The 18,635-nt window shown below is 44.0% G+C and overlaps 1 protein-coding gene across 2 annotated transcripts in view; it reads right to left on the minus strand.

Annotated features, from left to right (window-relative positions):
* Nucleotides 1–7,534: 7,534 nt before the first annotated feature.
* GULP1 (GULP PTB domain containing engulfment adaptor 1) overlaps nt 7,535–18,635 on the minus strand; it is a 657,395-nt gene continuing 646,294 nt past the window's right edge. Inside the window, exon 13 of one of the 2 annotated variants that reach the window (XM_072120987.1) lies at nt 7,535–7,714. Coding sequence is in view for 1 of the 2 variants with exons in the window: in XM_072120984.1 (XP_071977085.1) it covers nt 7,712–7,714 (3 nt within the window). In the remaining variant the exon portion in view is untranslated. The remainder of the gene's footprint in view (nt 7,715–18,635) is intronic. The other variant, XM_072120984.1, reaches the window with a different exon arrangement.

The following is an 18,635-nucleotide window of genomic DNA, read 5'->3' on the forward strand; positions in this document are numbered from 1 at the left end:
GAGTGGACGTGGATGTCTGATATCTGTCAGGTGCTGAGTAACTTCGAGGAGTCAACACAGATGGTCAGTGGCGATGCCGCCATCATCAGCCTCACCATCCCGCTGCTTGGCCTGTTGAAAAACTCTCTGATCAGCATGAAGTCGGAAGCTTTGCGCTCGTCACAAGAGACGGGGGAAGAAGATTCCCTTGTTGATAGCCAAAGCACCCTTAGGTCTGTTTCTCAGCGCATATCGGAGGAGGTGGAGGAGGATGAGGAGGAAGAGGAGGAGAATGTTGGCGAGACACAAGAGGGGACCATTGTTGAGTCCTTCACTGTTCAGCGTGTATGGGCAGAAGAAGAGGAGTTGGAGGAGGAGGAAATGGACAGTCAGGCCAGTGAGGGGAGTGAATTCTTACGCGTTGGTACTCTTGGGCATATTGCAGATTCCATGCTAGGCTGCCTATCCCGTGACCCTCGCGTTCAAAGAATTTATTCCATCACCGATTACTGGGTATTCACTCTCCTGGACCCACGGTACAAGCAAAATCTTTCCACTCTCATCCCTGGAGAGGAAAGGAGTGTGAGAATGCATGAATACCAGCAGGCCCTGGTGCACAAGCTGAAACACTATTTCCCTTCTGACAGCGCTAGCGTCAGAGTGCGGAGTTCTGCGGGACAAGTAGCGAGGGAGAGTAGGCAAGCAGGCAGCTTGTCCAGCACTGGCAAGGGTACGCTTTACAAGGCTTTTGCCAGCTTTCCCAGCAAGACACTGTCACCTGTCCCCAGTCTCGGCAGAGTAGGGCTGATCTTTACAGAAAGATGGTGAGGGAGTACGTAGCTGACCATACCATCGTCCTAAATGATCACACAGCTCCCTACAACTACTGGGTTTCAAAGCTGGACATGTGGCACGAACTGGCGCTGTACGCCTTGGAGGTTCTTGCCTGCCCTGCCGCTAGCGTGTTGTCCGAGCGGGTTTTCAGTGCAGCTGGTGGCATCATCACCGATAAGCGTACACGCCTGTCGACTGACAGCGCTGACAGGCTGACGCTTATTAAGATGAATAAAGCCTGGATTTCTCATAATTTCCAATCTCCACCAGGTGAAGGAAGTTTAACCTGAATAATTTATGCACTCCTCCTCCTCCTCATTTTCCTCCTCCTCCTCTTTGTACACTAAAGCAGAGGAAACTGGCTATTTTTTGACAGGGCCCACTGGCTTTAGCTATAGTACTTTATGCATTTAATTTTTCTGGAGGGCCACCTACCCGGTCCTCTGTTTTAAACAATTTTTGGACTGCCACATACAGGCACTCAATCTATTTCATTTTTCTGAAGGGCCACCTACCTGCTCCTCTGGTTTGAAAACTTTTTTGGACTGCCACATACAGGCACTATCCAAATTAAATTGTCTCCATAGCAGCCTCCACACGTTGTCTCCATTGCTACCTCCAAAAGTCGTCCATATAGCTTCCTCCATACAGCGTCCCCTTATCAAACGAGCTGTGTCAGGCAGAATTTTGGGTTGTTTTCATGGCTTCCACAACAAACTTGTTAACTTTGTCGCCACCCTGCTGTGTAATCCACAAAATATACTGGCAAACTTTTATCATTTACCAATATTATTTCAGCGCTTCTTGCGCATCTGTTTACATTCCCCTCACCCGCCATATCCTAAACTTATAAGAACGCTACTACACTTGATCTTATACAAAAGGTTCTTAGAAGTGCTGTTTGGGGAGTAGCCTAGAGACAGGGGCTTGGATTGGCGAAAGCTCGCCTGGCAGCGGAGCGCCAGCTCCATGCCAAGATCCAACTAACATAGTTTTAACTGCAGCACCTTTAATCTACTACTAATTCACTGCCTCCATACATGGTCCCCTTATCAAACGAGCTGTGTCAGGCAGAATTTTGGGTTGTTTTCATGGCTTCCATGTTAACTTTGTCGCCACCCTGCTGTGTAATCCACAAAATATACTGGCAAACTTTTATCATGTACCGATATTATTTGAGCGCTTCTTGCTCACCTCCTTTGGTTCCTCTCTGCCACCCATTGGTTTGAAGCCTGAGTCCATTTAGGGTATGTCGCCATGCCACTCTCTAGCCTGCCGCTGCCTCTGCATGCCGTCCCCTATAGTGTCAGGGTCAATTATTGGATGTTTTAGATGCTATCTAGCTTCATTCTGTCACGGCCATGCTGTTGCCCATAATTTTTGCATAATGGTGCGATTAAGCAGTCTCAGAGGCATCCATGCATGCTGCCCCTGCTGTTTCCTGTCCATTTCCGTGGTGTTTCCATCCTTTTCTGAGGTTCCCAGGTGTTTGGCCAAGCTTCCCTGTGCAGAGCCTTGGTCCCCTTGAAAAATGCTCGAGTCTCCCATTGACTTCAATGGGGCTCGTTATTCGAGACGAGCACTCGAGCATCGGGAAAAGTTCGTCTCGAATAACGAGTACCCGAGCATTTTAGTGCTCGCTCATCTCTAGATAAGACCTTTTATTTTATTTTGCACAGAGTATCTAGGCCACAGGTGTCTTAGCCCAGGAACGTGGTGACCTCCCCAGTGGCCCACTATTAGGCCCGGTTAGACTAAGTCGTGAGGGGAGTCCCTCATGTGTCAGTAGATGCAGCCAGCAATCTGCTCAGCAAGGCCAGTGAGTCGATCCCAGATCCTAGATCACTCAGTTATTGTGCAAACCCCACATACCTTGCATAGTGTCCTCACCCAAGTACAGCCCAAGCATCTGAGCAAAGGCCAGACAGCTCAGACTCCAGTGTGCACTCCTGATGCCCCAGGACACACTGATAAGGTGCACAGCTCTGAATCCTGCCGTTCTGTCACCAGTCTTCCAGGATTCAGAGAGGGGGGGAGAGAAGGGTGATTAACCCAGATGTTGAGTTTTTTCTCATAGATGGCTCCACGTCTGCAGGAGAAGACAGATGGTTCTACACTGGATATGCAGTGGTCAGTGGCGCACATGAGGTTGTACAAGCAGAACCACTCCCTCCACACAGGTCAGCGCTGGAGGTGAAGTGACGGCACTCAGGGAAGCGCTACAGCTGGTGGAAGGTAAAAGGGCAAACATCTATACTCAAGGTATAGGTCTGGGGTCTTAACACGACTATGAACCCTTATGGAAGGCTAGAGATTTCCTCACCTCTGCAGGGACCCCCTTTAAGCATGGCACGCTGGTTAAAGGGCTCATGGATGCTCTCCTACTTCCACAAGAGGTGAGGATAGTAAAAGTTAAACCACACATAATTTGGTAACTCCACAAGCCAAGGGCAAGTATGTGGCTGACGGGATGGCGAAGGCAGCTGCACAGATGGAACCCAGAGACTGTCCTGAAGTCTCAGCGGTGAGTTCTGAGTTGGAAAGTTTGATCCACAGGTGTTCCAGTACCTGGTGGCCCGAGAGTCATCAGAAGTGAAGGAAGTGTGGAGGAAAGCTGGAGCCCAGATGCCGATGGGACCTGGATGCTGGGAGAGAGGGTGTGCCTGCCTGGAGCCCTGCACCCGACAGTAAGTCGAGTAGCCCACGACACACACACATATCCAAAATGGCCATGCTAGTGCTCATAAACCACCAGTGGTTTGCCCCGGGCATTACTACCCCTGTCACTAGACTGGTGAAAGCCTGCATAGTCTGTGCCCGCCACAACCCGGGTAAGGTGGTAAAGACCCCACGGAAGGTTACACCCAAGCTGCTGTATCCCTTCCAGAGACTGCAGATGGATTTTATCCTGCTACCAAAAAGTGGTACGTAGGAGTACGTGCTTGTGTGCATTGATCTCTTTCCAGGGTGGCCAGAAGTTTCTCCCATGATCAAGGCTACTGCCAGAGCTGCAGCCAAGAAGTTGATCTAGACAGAGACCTCAGGATGCATAACCTGAAGCCTGGAGACTACGTGGTGGTGAAGAGACACCAGAGAGAGTCTTTAGCCTCGCTATTACGGTCCTTTCCAAGTCCTGCTGACCAGTGCCACGTCTGTGAAGCTAGAGGGAAGTCAGTACGCTTCCCACACTTACTGTTGAAAACTTACTTATTCTTCTTGCTAGCTGGTCTCTTCTGACTGACTGTATGCTCAGGGACACCCCAACCATAGGGGTGACCAGGATGCCCCCAGGGTAGGAGACTTTACCTACGGTTGGTGCAACAAGACAGTGACCTTCTTTAACATTGACAGCACAGATAACCCTGTATTAGCAGTGTCTGATGTGTACGGGATTTGTGGGGATAGGAGAGTAAGGTCAGGCCTAGAGGCTGGGAAGGTGAGAGTACAGTGAAAAAACTTGTGCATTCCTTCCTCGTGATTCCCAGGGATAAGGTTGATCAGACGCATAAAGAAAAGGTAGAGAATCCCAAAGGATTCTGGAGGTCTGAGAGAAGCACCTAGATGACAACGTTTATACAGATACAGTGGGAGCACCAAGGAGGGTCCCAGATGAGTACAAGGCCCACAATCAGATATGGGCAGGACTAGAGTCCATTATTACCCAGATAGCTATGAGCAAAGATGTTTGTTGGGTTAACTGTTTTTATTGTAATCAACAGAGATTTGTGAATTATATCCGAGATGCTTCCCAGAACTGCATGATTTTGGACATGACCCTTGCTGAGAAAAGAGGAGTCTGTAAGATGGTGGGAGTGGCTTGTTGCATGTACATCCCAGATGACATCGCCCCCTATGGATCGATTACCCATGCTTTTGAAAAGATTGAAGGACTGTTCAGGGAACTCAAAAGAAACTCAGAAGTGGACGCTATATCCTTCACTTTGTAGTTGGGGGATTGGAAGGGTTTCCTTTAAGTGCGGATGATATTGGGGATTGTGATTTTGCTCTTGTCACTTATTGTGTGTTATGTGGTCCCCCCCATCAAGTCCACCTAGTATCATGGGTATCAGTAGTTAGACAAGCCAAAGACCCCTTACTCAAGTTACCTAAATTTGCATAATGAAGATATCCCTCTAAGATCAACCACCCCTGAAACATATCAAACAGCCCCCTGGAGTAGGGAGAGGTAGAGTAGAGATTTGATTCCCATATATGAAAGTCCACTAAATGGGGGCACACTCAACAAGGGGTCTGCTGTCATCCAGTTGGTGAAGAGGAGAGCGAAGCACATATGGGCAGATCTGTAGGTCCTTCTAGACTAAGAGTAGCTGAGAGAAATTCCTGGATTTAGGAGGGACTGTTAAGGTAAACCTGCTGATAGATCAAATCCTGTCATTTCTACTTGTTCTATATTCCTAAAATCATTGTAACAGAGACTTCATTATAAGATGGCGCCGACATCGTGATCATAATGAAAACAATTAAAGCTAAAGAATGTCAACAAGACTTCAATCCTGACATCAATAAGCAACAGCAAGGAAGTTCTCCAATCAAGACACCACATGAGCTGGGAATTCTCCGCCCCTTCTGCTTCTTCCATAATTTCTATATAGTTTTGTGAAACCAAATAAAGTGCTAGCAGTGCAGATTTGCCATGGCCATGATCGCATGAGTGAGATTTAAATCAGCAAATGTGTCTGAATTAATTTCTTATGATGTGCACGCATGCTTATTGATTAGAAACACGCAGCCAACGCACACTAAAAGAGGATGTCTTGAATCCTACCCTAACAACAGGAGCATCTGGACCTGGAGATGATGTCAGAGACAAACAGCTCCGTTCGTCAGAGGTGCTGGAGCCTTGATTTGCTGAAACAGCATGTTGGACCACATCTGACACCTGTTTCTCCCAGGCCATTGGATGGTGACGCTGCATGTGTTGGCGCAGGGCCATGGTGCCAAGGTTAGCTCCCTGGCCATGCTTCACTTTCTTCCCGAAGATACGTTCGGCTCCTCTGGTGTCTTTACAAAAAATTGCCACACCGCCGTGGTGGTAATTTTACCGCCAACACTCTGCACTGAGTGACTACTATCGCTGCTGCCTCGCTGAGCCCCTGTGCCACTACTTACTTGGACCTGCGAGTCGGGATTTGTACCCTGCGGACGTTTGGCTCCAGTTCTCGCACTGCTGCCACCCTGCTGACTCACGGCCACAGTAGTAACTTGCTGCCTTACGTGCAAGCTGACACTCTCTTCGTCTGACGATGATGAATCTCCTGCTACACCCAGCTCCCAAGTGCGATCAGCTACATCATCGTCAATTTGCGTTTCCCGGTCACTGCTACTCTTCGCACCGGTGCCAGTATGCACTGCCTGCCTGCTGCAGGAAGCAGCGGAAGTCTGCCCCACCTCTTAACTGCCAAGCAGCTGCTGACTGTCCTCAAACACTTTGTCTTTGCTGAATAGTGGCACTGAGCTCAGACCACCTAGTAGCTCTCTGGCTGCGGGAAAGGAACAGGACAGAGGCTGGTTGAGGACAGGTGAGGGCCTCTGACCTGCTCCTGGGCCATGCCAACTAATTGTTGTATCTGAGGAACCCACAGACTCTTGGCTGGGGTTTTCAGATGTTATATTTGAGGAAATGGATGACCTAGTCAACCATTCAACAACCTTTAGGTTGTTGATCAACACACTGCCGCTAGATGACAACGGCAGTTCTTGCCTCAAAGAGTCACCCCTGCTGCGACATCCCCTTACTGTGCTGCCACCTCTGCCTGCTCCACCTGCCATCTTTCTGTCTGACAAAGAGTTTTATAAACTACGTGGATTTAACACGTAAATCTGACTGTAAACTATAGCTCAAAAAGTTAAGGCAATGTGCGTTATACAGATACCCCACAACTGACAGTGTAATATCTGCGAAAATCACTTTATAAACTACGTGGATATGACAAGTAAATACGGTTGTAAACTATAGGCCCAAAAAGATATGGCAATGTGCGTTATACAGATACCCCACAACGGACAGAGTAATATTTGCGAAAATCACTGTATAAACTATGTGGATTTGACACGTAAATCTGGCTATAAACTATTGGCCCAAAAAGGTATGGCAATGTGCGTTATACAGATACCACACAACTGACAGTGTAATATTTGCGAAGGTCACTGTATAAAGTATGTGGATTTGACACGTAAATCTAGCTGTAAACTATAGGCCCAAAAAGAAATGGCAATATGCGTTATACAGATACCGCACAACTGACAGAGTAATATTTGCGAAAATCACTGTATAAACTACATGAGAGGTCCACAAATCACTACAGTAGCTGCATAAAGAAATCGCTACTGCAGTGCATGAAAGTCAAACAGATTTCTTCCTATTCGATTTTGTCACTAAATAGAACTGCTATTTGGGGTATACAGATCACCCTAAAAGAACAACCAGGGTTTGGTCCGTCAATAGCTACTGCAGGGCATGAAAGTCAAACAGAATAACGATATTCAGTTTACCCTTACTCGCAAAAAAGAATGGAAAAAAACGGCGCAGGCAGGATACAGGTAAAAAAGATCCAAAAAAATAACCAGTAAATGTTAGTACAAAATTGATTAATCCTCCGCCTCTACGTTCATCCACTCCACATTTAGGGAAAAAAAAAGATGCAGTACCTTTCCAACCAGAGATGTTTGGTACTCACGGTCGTTAGTCCATACCCAATGTTCTCAGCGTTGCATGCCTAGGGCATGAAAAATCCTCATACAGGGTACGGTAGCTCGGCACGGCGTCCCTCCTGGGGATTCTCAAGGTAGCTCGTAGCTTCTGTGCTACTCCTAATTGTTCCCACCCGGGAACTTGTTCCTCCACTACTCGTTCCACTTTCTTCGTTCCTTCTTCTAATTACTATTCGATTTGGGAAAAGAAAGGAAAAAAACGATGGTGCAGTACTTTTTTGATCGTTAAAATTGTTTTAATGGTAATACTCACAAGAGTAAAGATTAAAAAGGCCTTATGGATAAAACAAACACGCTCGGTATACCACCCGACTCCGAGTTTCGCCTGATATGGCTTCTTCTGGGGCTTACCGGCGTGTTGGGCTATGTGCCTTTTATATGCAAATTCAATTCATATGCAAAACATTTCTCACAATTTTTTTCTCAAAATAAAATAAACTGTTTTCATGCAATTCTTTCAATAATGTTCGTATCAATGACAAAGTCTTATTTTAACAGATGAAATTTCTAACAGTCCTATTTGTAAACTTTACAGTCATATTTGTTAACAAATTTGTTAACATATTTGTCAACAAACGAATTTTTGCAGGATATTGGAAAATTTTAAACAAGGGATGCTACTAACTCTAAAGTAGTGAATAATAAAGTGCTAAAAAAGTGCGTGTGAACCTAATTAAAGTGCTTAGTAATATTTTCAAGTATTCATGTAAACTATGTTTTACAGTGCTGATGTACTCCATATTGAATATTTACCAAACCGACAGTTTAAAGTAAACTGTTTTCATGCAATTCTTTCAATAATGTTCGAATCAATGACAAAGTCTTATTTTAACAGATGAAATTTCTAACAGTCCTATTTGTAAACTTTACAGTCATATTTGTTAACAATTTTGTTAACACGTTTGTTAACAACCGAGTTTTTGCAGGATATTGGAAAATTTTAAACAGGGGATGCTACTAACTCTAAAGTAGTGAATAATAAAGTGCTAAAAAAGTGCGTGTGAAACTAATTAAAGTGCTTAGTAATATTTTCAAGTATTCATGTAAACCATGTTTTACAGTGCTGATGTACTCCATATTGAATATTTACCAAATCGACAAATAATATAGAAAAGTTTTTTAAAAGGTCCTAAACGGCACAGTGTGCTTTGGGTATAGTAAGTGTTATATATTAAAATTAAAGTGCTTGGTGATAGTGAAATAAACAGATTTCTTCCTATTCGATTTTGTCATGAAATAGAACTGCTACTTGGGGTATACAGATCCCCCTTAAAGAACAACTAGGGATCGGTCCCTCAATAGCTACTGCTGTGCATGAGAGTCAAACAGATTTCTTCCTATTCAATTTTGTCCCTAAATAGAACTGCTATTTGGGGTACTCTTGTCCCAGGTGTCAGCTTACATCATCGCACGCGGTGGTACAGAGGATCCACTACCTCTGATCGTGACAGGTGCCATGGTTTAGAAAGATATTGCCATTTTAAGTGTGCCCTTTTCTGATTTATAAATGGCACTATGCCAAGCATTGTTTGTTCTTTTCTATTGTTTACCATGCAGTTTAGACAATGGGGCACATTTACTAAGGGTCCGCACACTACATTTCCGTCGGTTTTCCAAACTATTTCCGATTTGCGCCGCATCTAACTGGGGTTTTTGCCGCACGCCATTGGATTTTGGCGCAACTGCACCGAATCGGGGGGGGGGGCCTCGGACAACCCAACTGATTCGGACTAAGTGCGGGATTTAAAATTCAAATTGTGTTGCAAGACTTGCACTCACATACACCGGGAAGAAGAAGGTGAACTGCCCGTGCCTCTTTCCCCCCGCCAACACGTTGCACGCGCAACTTACGGGTCCCGGCTCCTGCTTCGTCCTGTCTGGCCTGGCTGCTGCTGCTCTATCCTGTCCAGTCCCGGTTGCTGCTGCTCCGTCCTCCTCGGCAGTGTGCGTGCGTTCCTGACTCCTAGGGAGCACGTGCCAGCTTCTGCAGATTTAAAGGACAAGCGCACCACTAATTGGTGCTGGCCTTTCTAAGGTAAACTATATAACCCAATATAATCCTGTTACGCTTGCCGGATTATCGTGCCTAGAGCCTTAGAGAAAGCTGTGTCTATGCCTTGTGCTGTTTGTGTGATTTCCCGTTGTGACCCTGGTTCCGTTTCTGACTTTGCTACTTTGCCGGCTGCCCTGACGCTATGTCTCCGACTCCGATCCTGTGCTGCCCGTCCTGACCTCCTGCCTGCCCCGTCTGCGACAATGTCTGCCGTTTCTGTACCTTGACCTTGGCTGCCACAGCGAACAAGTCACGTCAGTGTAACGAACTGGTGGTACCACGCCGCAGCAAGTCCAACCCACTTTGCGGCGGGCTCTGGATAAAACCGCATGCCACTTAGACCCTGGTCCCAGGTAGTGGCTTGTGTCATCGTCCATCACTGTGTGTCACTGTCACCGACAGTAATATTACAAAAGGATTTGTGAAAGTTGGAGAAATTGCTCTTGAAGTTAAATGTAGATAAATTTTAAGTTATGCACCGGAGGCATTGAAACAAAATTATACAACTATGTATTAAACAGTCAACTACTTGGAAAACTGCAGCCAAATGGTATTGGTTGTTTTGGCTAATAAGACAACAAATTGTGAGGTGTATCAAGAGTGGAATAAATACTTGTGACAACAATATATTTTTGCCTTTAGACAAATCACTATGCAGACCGAATATTAAATATTGCATTCAATTGTATCCACCAGTGTATTAAAGGGTACAGTTAAAGTGTAAAGGGCACAGAGGATAAAAAAAACAAGATTATTAAGGGCATATGATGAATAAGGCTCTGGACACAGCTGGGACAGCAGAGAGCTTCAAGAAGGGTCTAGATGCCTTATTACAACTAAATAACATTGATGGTTATGTTGTATAGAAATGTTTCCCTTAAATCCCTTCCTCATCGAATCCCTTCCCTTCCTTGGTTGAACCTTATGGACGATTGTCTTTTTTCAACCGTATAAACTATGAAACTATGAGACTTGGATACAATGATAGATTTTAAATAAGATGGCTAAGTTGTGACTACATGGGCAGTTGATTTTTTTTTTTTTATTATTTTATACCTAGTCCTGTGGATAATACAAGGGAGCATCCCATATGCATAGAAGAGAGCAGGGCCATTTTCAGTGTTGCTGCTGGCCTCACATGGCTTTTGCCCCTATTGGCGCTGTCATGCTTACAAATCTGCCCATAACCCCCAGCTTCAGGCAGGCTACATTAATACAATGCATTGGGAAAAATGCATTATCAGGTGTACTTTAAATATATAAGTAGCAGCATGTGTGTTTGTGACATTGTTAATCAGCACTATTGATGTTAAAAGGCAAAACATGTTTTTACTAGTGTATGTCTTTGGCTATGTTTACACTCTGGGCACGAATTGTGCTTAGGAATGTAATTCACGCTGAGTGGAAATTGCAACTACCATATTTTTCGGACTATAAGGCGCACCATCAATAAATGCCTGCTAAAATGTCCTGGTTCATATATAAGGTGCACTGGACTATAAGGCGCACCTGATTATAATGCTGAATGACCAGCAGGTGGCAGACCTGTGCACAGTTCAAGGCAGCTGTTGTCTGTCAGTACGGTTCATATATAAGGCGCACTGGACTATAAGGTGCACCTTTAATTTCTGAGAAAATCAAAGGATTTTTTGTGCGCCTTATAGTCCGAAAAATGTGGTACATTTACAATTAAATGCTTGAAAATGAGCACCTCATGCTTTATGGTATTTAAAAGCAAAACATGGCCCTTATTCCCAAGTGTTTCAGTGTAAATTTAAATGGGATTAGGAGAAACTCCTCCTCATTTGAATTGTGTTCCAAAGTGCAATTCAAGCAAATTATGTGAGTACAACCACTGTAAACATAAATGTGTCAATGACCCTAACCCAAATAAACCTAGCACCACTAATGCTAAGCTACTGACCAACTAACATATACAATACGTTTTCATTTATCACACCCCACCTTCAAAAATCTATAACTTTCTTATTTTTCCCTGCACGTAGCTGTGTGATGGCTCATTTTCTGCGTGACAAATTACACTTCAAAATGGTGGTATTTAATATTCCATACCGTGTACTGGGAAGCAGGAAAAAAATTCCAAATGCAGTGGAATTTGTAAAAAAAAACGCATTTGTGCCGTATTCTTGTGGGCTTGGATTTTACGGATTTCACTGTATGCCTTAAATTACATTTCTACTTTATTCTTTGGATCGGTACGATTACGGGGATACCTAATTTGTTTAGGTTTTATAATGTTTTATACATTTAAAAAAATTAAAACCTCCTGTATAAAAATTTTTGGGGGGGATTTCTGGTGCTAATAACTTTTTTATACTGCTGTATGGAGCTTTGGGATGTGGGTTTTTTTTGCGGATTTTTATGACTTTTACAATGATATAATTTCTAGGACTGTACGACCTTTTGCTAACTTATCAAATTTTTTATTTTTCTAACTTTTTTAACTTTGGGCACAATTTTCTGCTACAGGGTTAAACACAGTGAAAAACTATTATTATATTTTGATCGGGCATTTTCGGATGCGGCGAATACCTAATGTGTTTATGATTTTTTACTGTTTATTCATATTTATATCAGTTCTAGGGAAAAGGGGTGATTTGACTTTTTAGTTTTTTACTCCTCATTACTCCTGATAGCACATTGAAATGAATAGGTTAACCCGAAGTAGCCTCGGGTCTCCCGATGTAGTGACGCGACGATCTTCAGAAAGCTGCCGGCAACTGCTGGCACCGATCGCGTGTTTTACCGGTAAGCCTTTGCTGCAATATGCAGCAAAGACTTACCGGCTATGGAGAGGGCTCGGCACCTGCTGTGAGCCCTCTCCATGCACCTGGCATGTGACGTAGTATTACATGGCTTTAGTGTAGGTGCACATGAAAGCAGTTATTTTATTATTTTATTAACCTCCTACTGATGTGTGACATATTAGTATGTCACACGTCAGCTGAGGGTGTGTGGAGAAGGCTCACGGGCTGAGCCTTCTGCATACAAGTTGGTTGTGTGCTGAGGCTGTATGATTTCTGGCCAATGGCAATTAATTGACAGTAAAATCCTCATATACTTCCATATTATAATATATGGTAGGATCAGACAAACTTATGGTAAGTACCTTAAGGGGTTTGGAAAAATAGAAAATAGAAAATTATATAAAAAAATATAATAAAAAGTGATCTTAAGGCAGGTTGCAGTCCTCAAAATGGTAGCATTGAAAATAGCATATTATCTTGCACACAATAATACCACACACAGCTGAGTGCAGTGCTGCAGAATAAAGGAATTATCATTATTAAGTATGAAAAATTAAGTTGTCCGCACCAGAAGATGGAAAAATAAAGATTTTTTTTTTTTCAGGAGGTTTAAATTTATGTAAATGTATGAAAACATTATAAAACCTATATAAATGTAGTATCTCTGTGATACCAACTGAAAGAATAAAGGAGACATGTCATTTGAGGCACACATTGAAAGCTGTAAAAACCGAACCCACAAGAAAAAGGCTCAAATGTGTTTTCTTTTTTACCAATTTTGCTGCATTTGGAATTTTTTCCTGTTTCCCAGTAAAGGGCATTGAATATTAAATACCATCACTATGAAGAAAACAAACCCTCACACAGATCTTTTCTTTGAAAAATGAAAAAGTTATAGATTTTTTATGGTGGGGAGTGAAAATGGAAATTAAAAAACTAAAAGGGGCCTGGTTTTAAGGGGGTTAAATATAATACATTGTTATCCTGCAAACATTGCTTACTGGATTTGGACTCATGTGCATGACTGTTGTTTGGAAATGTGCTAGCTGTTGTTTTAATGTCTGGCACACATCTCAATGTATTTCTATGATCTCATACACAGGGCTGTGGCTTCCTTTGCTTCATCTATGATCCGACTGCCAGAGCCACAAATTCTGGAGCTGGTCCTATTTTCCCCATGTTTGTGACATGAGGGCATGTATAAAGCCCCATCTCTGTCCGTTTTGAGGCTATAGTGACTACTATAGCCTCCGCCAAGTCTGACATGGTGGATATTCATTCCGGTGTAACCGTTCAGAATAACCCCGTCCCTGATTGTACCCAAGTATAGTTTTGGTTAAGCCAGAGTGCACCCTGGGGTATAAAGTAGCCCTCTATACCCCTCTAATGTGGAGCCCGGGTTATCAATTCACTGGTTTTCTCTTCTTTATAATTGAAGTTGAAACAAGTTCTACATTTTATTTTATTATGAACAGTCAGGTTTTTTATTCAAGTCTATTGTGGGCTTATATTATGGCTTCTATGAAATTAAAATTTCTATTTCCCACTGCAGTAAGCAGGTGGGGAATGGGCTGTGGCGGCACTTTCTCTATAAAGTACAACAGAATCCACACTTTAATTTGAACCAGAATTCTATGTCAGGCAAGATCTGGCGTACAATTGAAACACCTTCGCGACCGAGGACGTCCACGTGCTGCGAAGGGTGTATGGAGAGAGCTCACAAGCTGAGCTCTCTCCATGCACAGCGGGTGATGCCTGTATAACACAGCTGATGCCCGACTGTTACTGCCGCGGTCGGTGCTGGCACCGGTCCCAGCAGTTAACCTGTTAAGTGCTGTGGTCGAACCCGACCACGGCACCTAACTTACCTTTACATGGGAGCCAACATCTTGGATGGCCCCTGTGACGTCATCGGAGGGCAGCGATCGGTTGGCATGGCAGCCTACAGTCTCATTAAGAGTCGCAGACTTGCCATGTGCAATGATCTCTAATAGCCAGCAGATGGCAGGCTATTAGAAACCATTGTAATATTGGTATATACTCCAATACAGTAGTATTGCAGTATATAGTATCAGCAATTGGACCCTGCAGGGTTAAATTACCCTGGAGGATCTTTAATAATGGTAAAAAAAAAATTAAAAAAAATATGAAAAAATAGTAAAAAAAAGTTAAAGTTTAAATCACCCCCCTTTCCCTAGATCACATATAAAAGCAAATAAACAGTAAGAATCAGAAACATGTTTGGTATCATCGCGTCCCAGAATGTCCAAACTATCAAAATATAATAACATTTTTTCCCAACGTTTTACCCCGTAACGGAAAATGGCGCCCATATTCGAAGGTGACACTTTTTGCCATTTTGAAAAATATTAATAATTCTATAGTAAGTTATCAAATGGCCGTACAGTCCTCAAAATGATTAATGATTAAAAACGACATCAAAATTCACAAAAAATGACACCACACACAGCTCCGTGCACTGAAGTATGAATAAGTTATTAGTGAAATGAAGAACTTTTTTTGTACAGAAGGTTTTAATTTTTTTAAATGTATTTAAACATTTTAAAACCTATACAAATTTTGTATCCTTGTGATCGTACCGAACCAAAGAATAAAGTAGACATGTCATTTGGGGCGCACAGTGAAAGCTGTTAAATCCAAGCCCACAAGAATATGGCGCAAATGCATTTTTTCATAATTTTAACTGCATTCAGAATTATTTTCCCGCTTCCCAGTACATGGCATGGAATATTCAATACCATTACTATGAAGTTCAATTTGTTAAGCAGAAAACAAGCCCAAACACAGCTCTTTACATGGAAAAATAAAAAAGTTACATGTTTCTGAAGGTGGGGGGGGGGGAATGAAAATGCAAAAACGAAAAAGGCCCATGTCTTTAAGGTGTTAAGTCAAGTTGGAGCCTCTTAGTATACCGACATATTGTGGCTGGCACACCTTTTGCCCAGTCGTGATAAATTCCCCCCATTATGTATTTGGAGTTTTAATACTAGCTGTATATAATGTAGTTGGACACTTAGGTATTGCATGAGCATGAAAGATTACTATTTCCAATTGAAATGACACTTTTCTTTAAACAAATTTCCTCATTTGTTTCTGCTTCAGGACCATTTTTTCAGGAATTCAGGTTTTTATTTTTCACTCCCCTCTTTCTACAAGCCATGTGTAAGGCACAGACAGATGACACAGAGTGGGCCCTGAAACTAAAATCAGTGACCAGAGTAACCAATCCCTCTTTGAATTTCGTGCACACACAGAACACAACAAACAAATAACACAAACCGAGTCAACAACAGCATGAGCAAACAAAAATCGCAATCCAATGGAGACCTGAGAAAAACAGGCCAGAGATCACAAACCAGAAAGTTTGCAATAACAAGAAGAGAGCAATGTGAACAGGGTTTGACAAAAAGTTTCACCAGCAAGGAGTAAAGCCTGTGCTGAACACTTATAGCAGGGGTAGGGAACCTATGGCTCGGGAGCCAGATATGGCTCTTTTGTTGGCTGCATCTGGCTCTCAGACAGATCTTTAATAAATAGTGATAGCTGCTGTGTGTCTCTTAAACTGCTCACTGGACACAGGCAGCAATGTTACTGCTGCCTAAGTCCTTTGTACGACCCAGACGCCATCGCCTGATCCTGGGTGAAAGAGAAAAGCATGGGAGCGATGAGGAGCTGCCTGCAGGGAGCGCTGGTAAGTGAATATTCTTTTTTTTTTCCTTTTGCTGTGACCACTTATCTACTGGGGTGCATTTGCTGTAGCGACCTATCTACTTGGGGGCATGTGCTATGGCTACCTATCAACTGGGAGAATGTGCAGTGGCTATCTATCTACTGTGAGTATGTGCTGTGGCTTCCTATATACTGGGGGCATGTGCTGTGGCTACCTATCAACTGGGAGAATGTGCTGTGGCTACCTATCAACTGGGAGAATGTGCTGTGGCTACCTATCAACTGGGAGAATGTGCTGTGGCTACCTATTTACTGTGGTCATGAGCTGTGGCTACCTACCTATTTGGTCGCATGAGCTGTGTCTACCTACCTACTTGGGGGCATGTGCTGTGGCTACCTATCTACTGGGAGTATGTGCTGTGGCTACCTATCTACTGGGTGTATGTGATGGGGCTACCTATATACGGGGTGATATGTGCTGTGGCTATCTATCTACTGGGAGTATGTGCTGTGGCTTCCTATCTACTGGGGGCATGTGCTGTGGCTACCTTCCTACTTGGGGGCATGTGCTGTGGCTACCTATCAACTGGGTGACATATGCTGTGGCTACCTATCTACTTGAAGTACGTGCTGTGGCTACCCATCAATTGGGGGTATGTGCTGGGGTTACCTATATACTGGGAGGCATGTGCTTTGACTACCAATCTCCTGGGAAGCATGTGCTGTTGCTACCTATATACTGGGGAGCATGTGCTGTGGCTACCTATCTACTGGGGAGCATGTGCTGTGGCTACCTATCTACTGGGGAGCATGTGCTGTGGCTACCTATCTACTAGGGAGCATGTGCTGTGGCTACCTTCCTACTTGGGGGCATGTGCTGTGGCTACCTATCTACTGGGTGACATATGCTGTGGCTACCTATCTACTGGGGAGCATGTGCTGTGGCTACCTATCTACTAGGGAGCATGTGCTGTGGTTACCTATCTACTGGGGAGCATGTGCTGTGGCTACCTATCTACTAGGGAGCATGTGCTGTGGCTACCTATCTACTTGGGAGCATGTGCTGTGGCTACCTATATACTGGGGGGCATGTGCTGTGGCTACCTATTTACTGGGGGTATGTTCTGTAGCTACCTATCTATTGGGGGTATGTGCTGGGACTACCTATCTACTGCTAGGCATGTTGTGGGTGTCAGGATTTGTAGTAGTGAAACCCCTGTACCACCGAGGACAATTATGTAAGCGGACACCTGAGATCAGAATCTAAGTGGCAACCGGTCTTAACCAGAGCCCACAGCAAAGCAGGATGGTCTTGCTGCAGCATGGTACCACCAGGTCGTTCCACAGACGCAACTTGTCCACAGTGGCAGCCAAGGTCAAGGTACAGGATCATTAGGTAGTCTCGTGGTCAGGAACAGGTCAAGAGATCCATCTTTCATAGTAAAGCTAGTATTTTACCCTCCCCTATTTTTACCCCTAAATATTTTAGCCAGTTTTATTTTATTTTGACCTGTTTTATAAAATTTTCTATTCAGTTTGCGCTCATCAACTCATCTTCGTTTTCTGCTAACCTTTATATACCGTATTTTTCGGCCTTATAGGTCAGTACGCCTTATATATGACCATTTTACAGAAATGAACTAGAGACAAGATGTGCTGTACATTTATCAGTGTTCCCACACACCTTCCCACACAGTATACAGGGTCCATAGCTCCTGAAGTACCCTGGCACCACAACTAACATTGTGCCCATCCTGCCCTCCCCTAGCACAGAGAGAACGGAGCTGCCATAGTGCCGACCACGGGGCAATCATCATCATCAGTAAGAAATCCCCCATACCTGCCAGCCCTGTAACAGGGGAAAGAGAAGGAGCCACAGGGAACCCCACAGGAATAACACCCTGGCTAAGGAGGGAAGGAGAAGGGGCAGAGGGAGACAGCATAACCCCTGCTGCATCACCCTGCATTAACCCCCAGCAGCCCATACCTGTGAGATCGGAGCTCTCTGATACGCTGAAGACAAGTTTCCCGGGAAGTGTAGCTGGCTAGAACTGTGCACAGGTCTGCCACCTGCTGGTCATTTTTAGGTACTGCATTTGATCCTGCGCCTTATATATGAACCTAGATATCTTAGCAGGCATTTATTAGAGGTGCGCCATATACTCCGTTGCGCCTTATAGGCCGAAAAATACGGTATATTTTTTTATCTAGGGCAGGGTTGCCTTAGTGATGATCCTGCCCTAGATAATTACAATGCCTGTAGCAGTATGGTTAATGTCTCCAAATATTAAGCATTTTTTACAATTAAAGATGGGCGAATATGTGGAAATTCGGTTCGACCTGATTCGCCAAATGGAATCATGACGAGTCACATTAAAAAAAAACAGGTAATTCCTGGCTGCAGAGAGCCTGTAGGGTGTTTTAGAATGCTGTGCCATGCTTAAATATACATAGGGAGCGTGGTTTGGGCTTCAAACAATGCTGTAGTGTATGACAGGCACATGCCAGCCGCTGCTCAACATCATAGAGCAGTGGAGGGTGAAAACAGCATTATGGAAATCACAGGGTGTTCCAGGGAG

The sequence above is a fragment of the Engystomops pustulosus genome, chromosome 8 (assembly GCF_040894005.1).
Source record: "Engystomops pustulosus chromosome 8, aEngPut4.maternal, whole genome shotgun sequence".
NCBI classification, from domain to species: domain Eukaryota; kingdom Metazoa; phylum Chordata; class Amphibia; order Anura; family Leptodactylidae; genus Engystomops; species Engystomops pustulosus.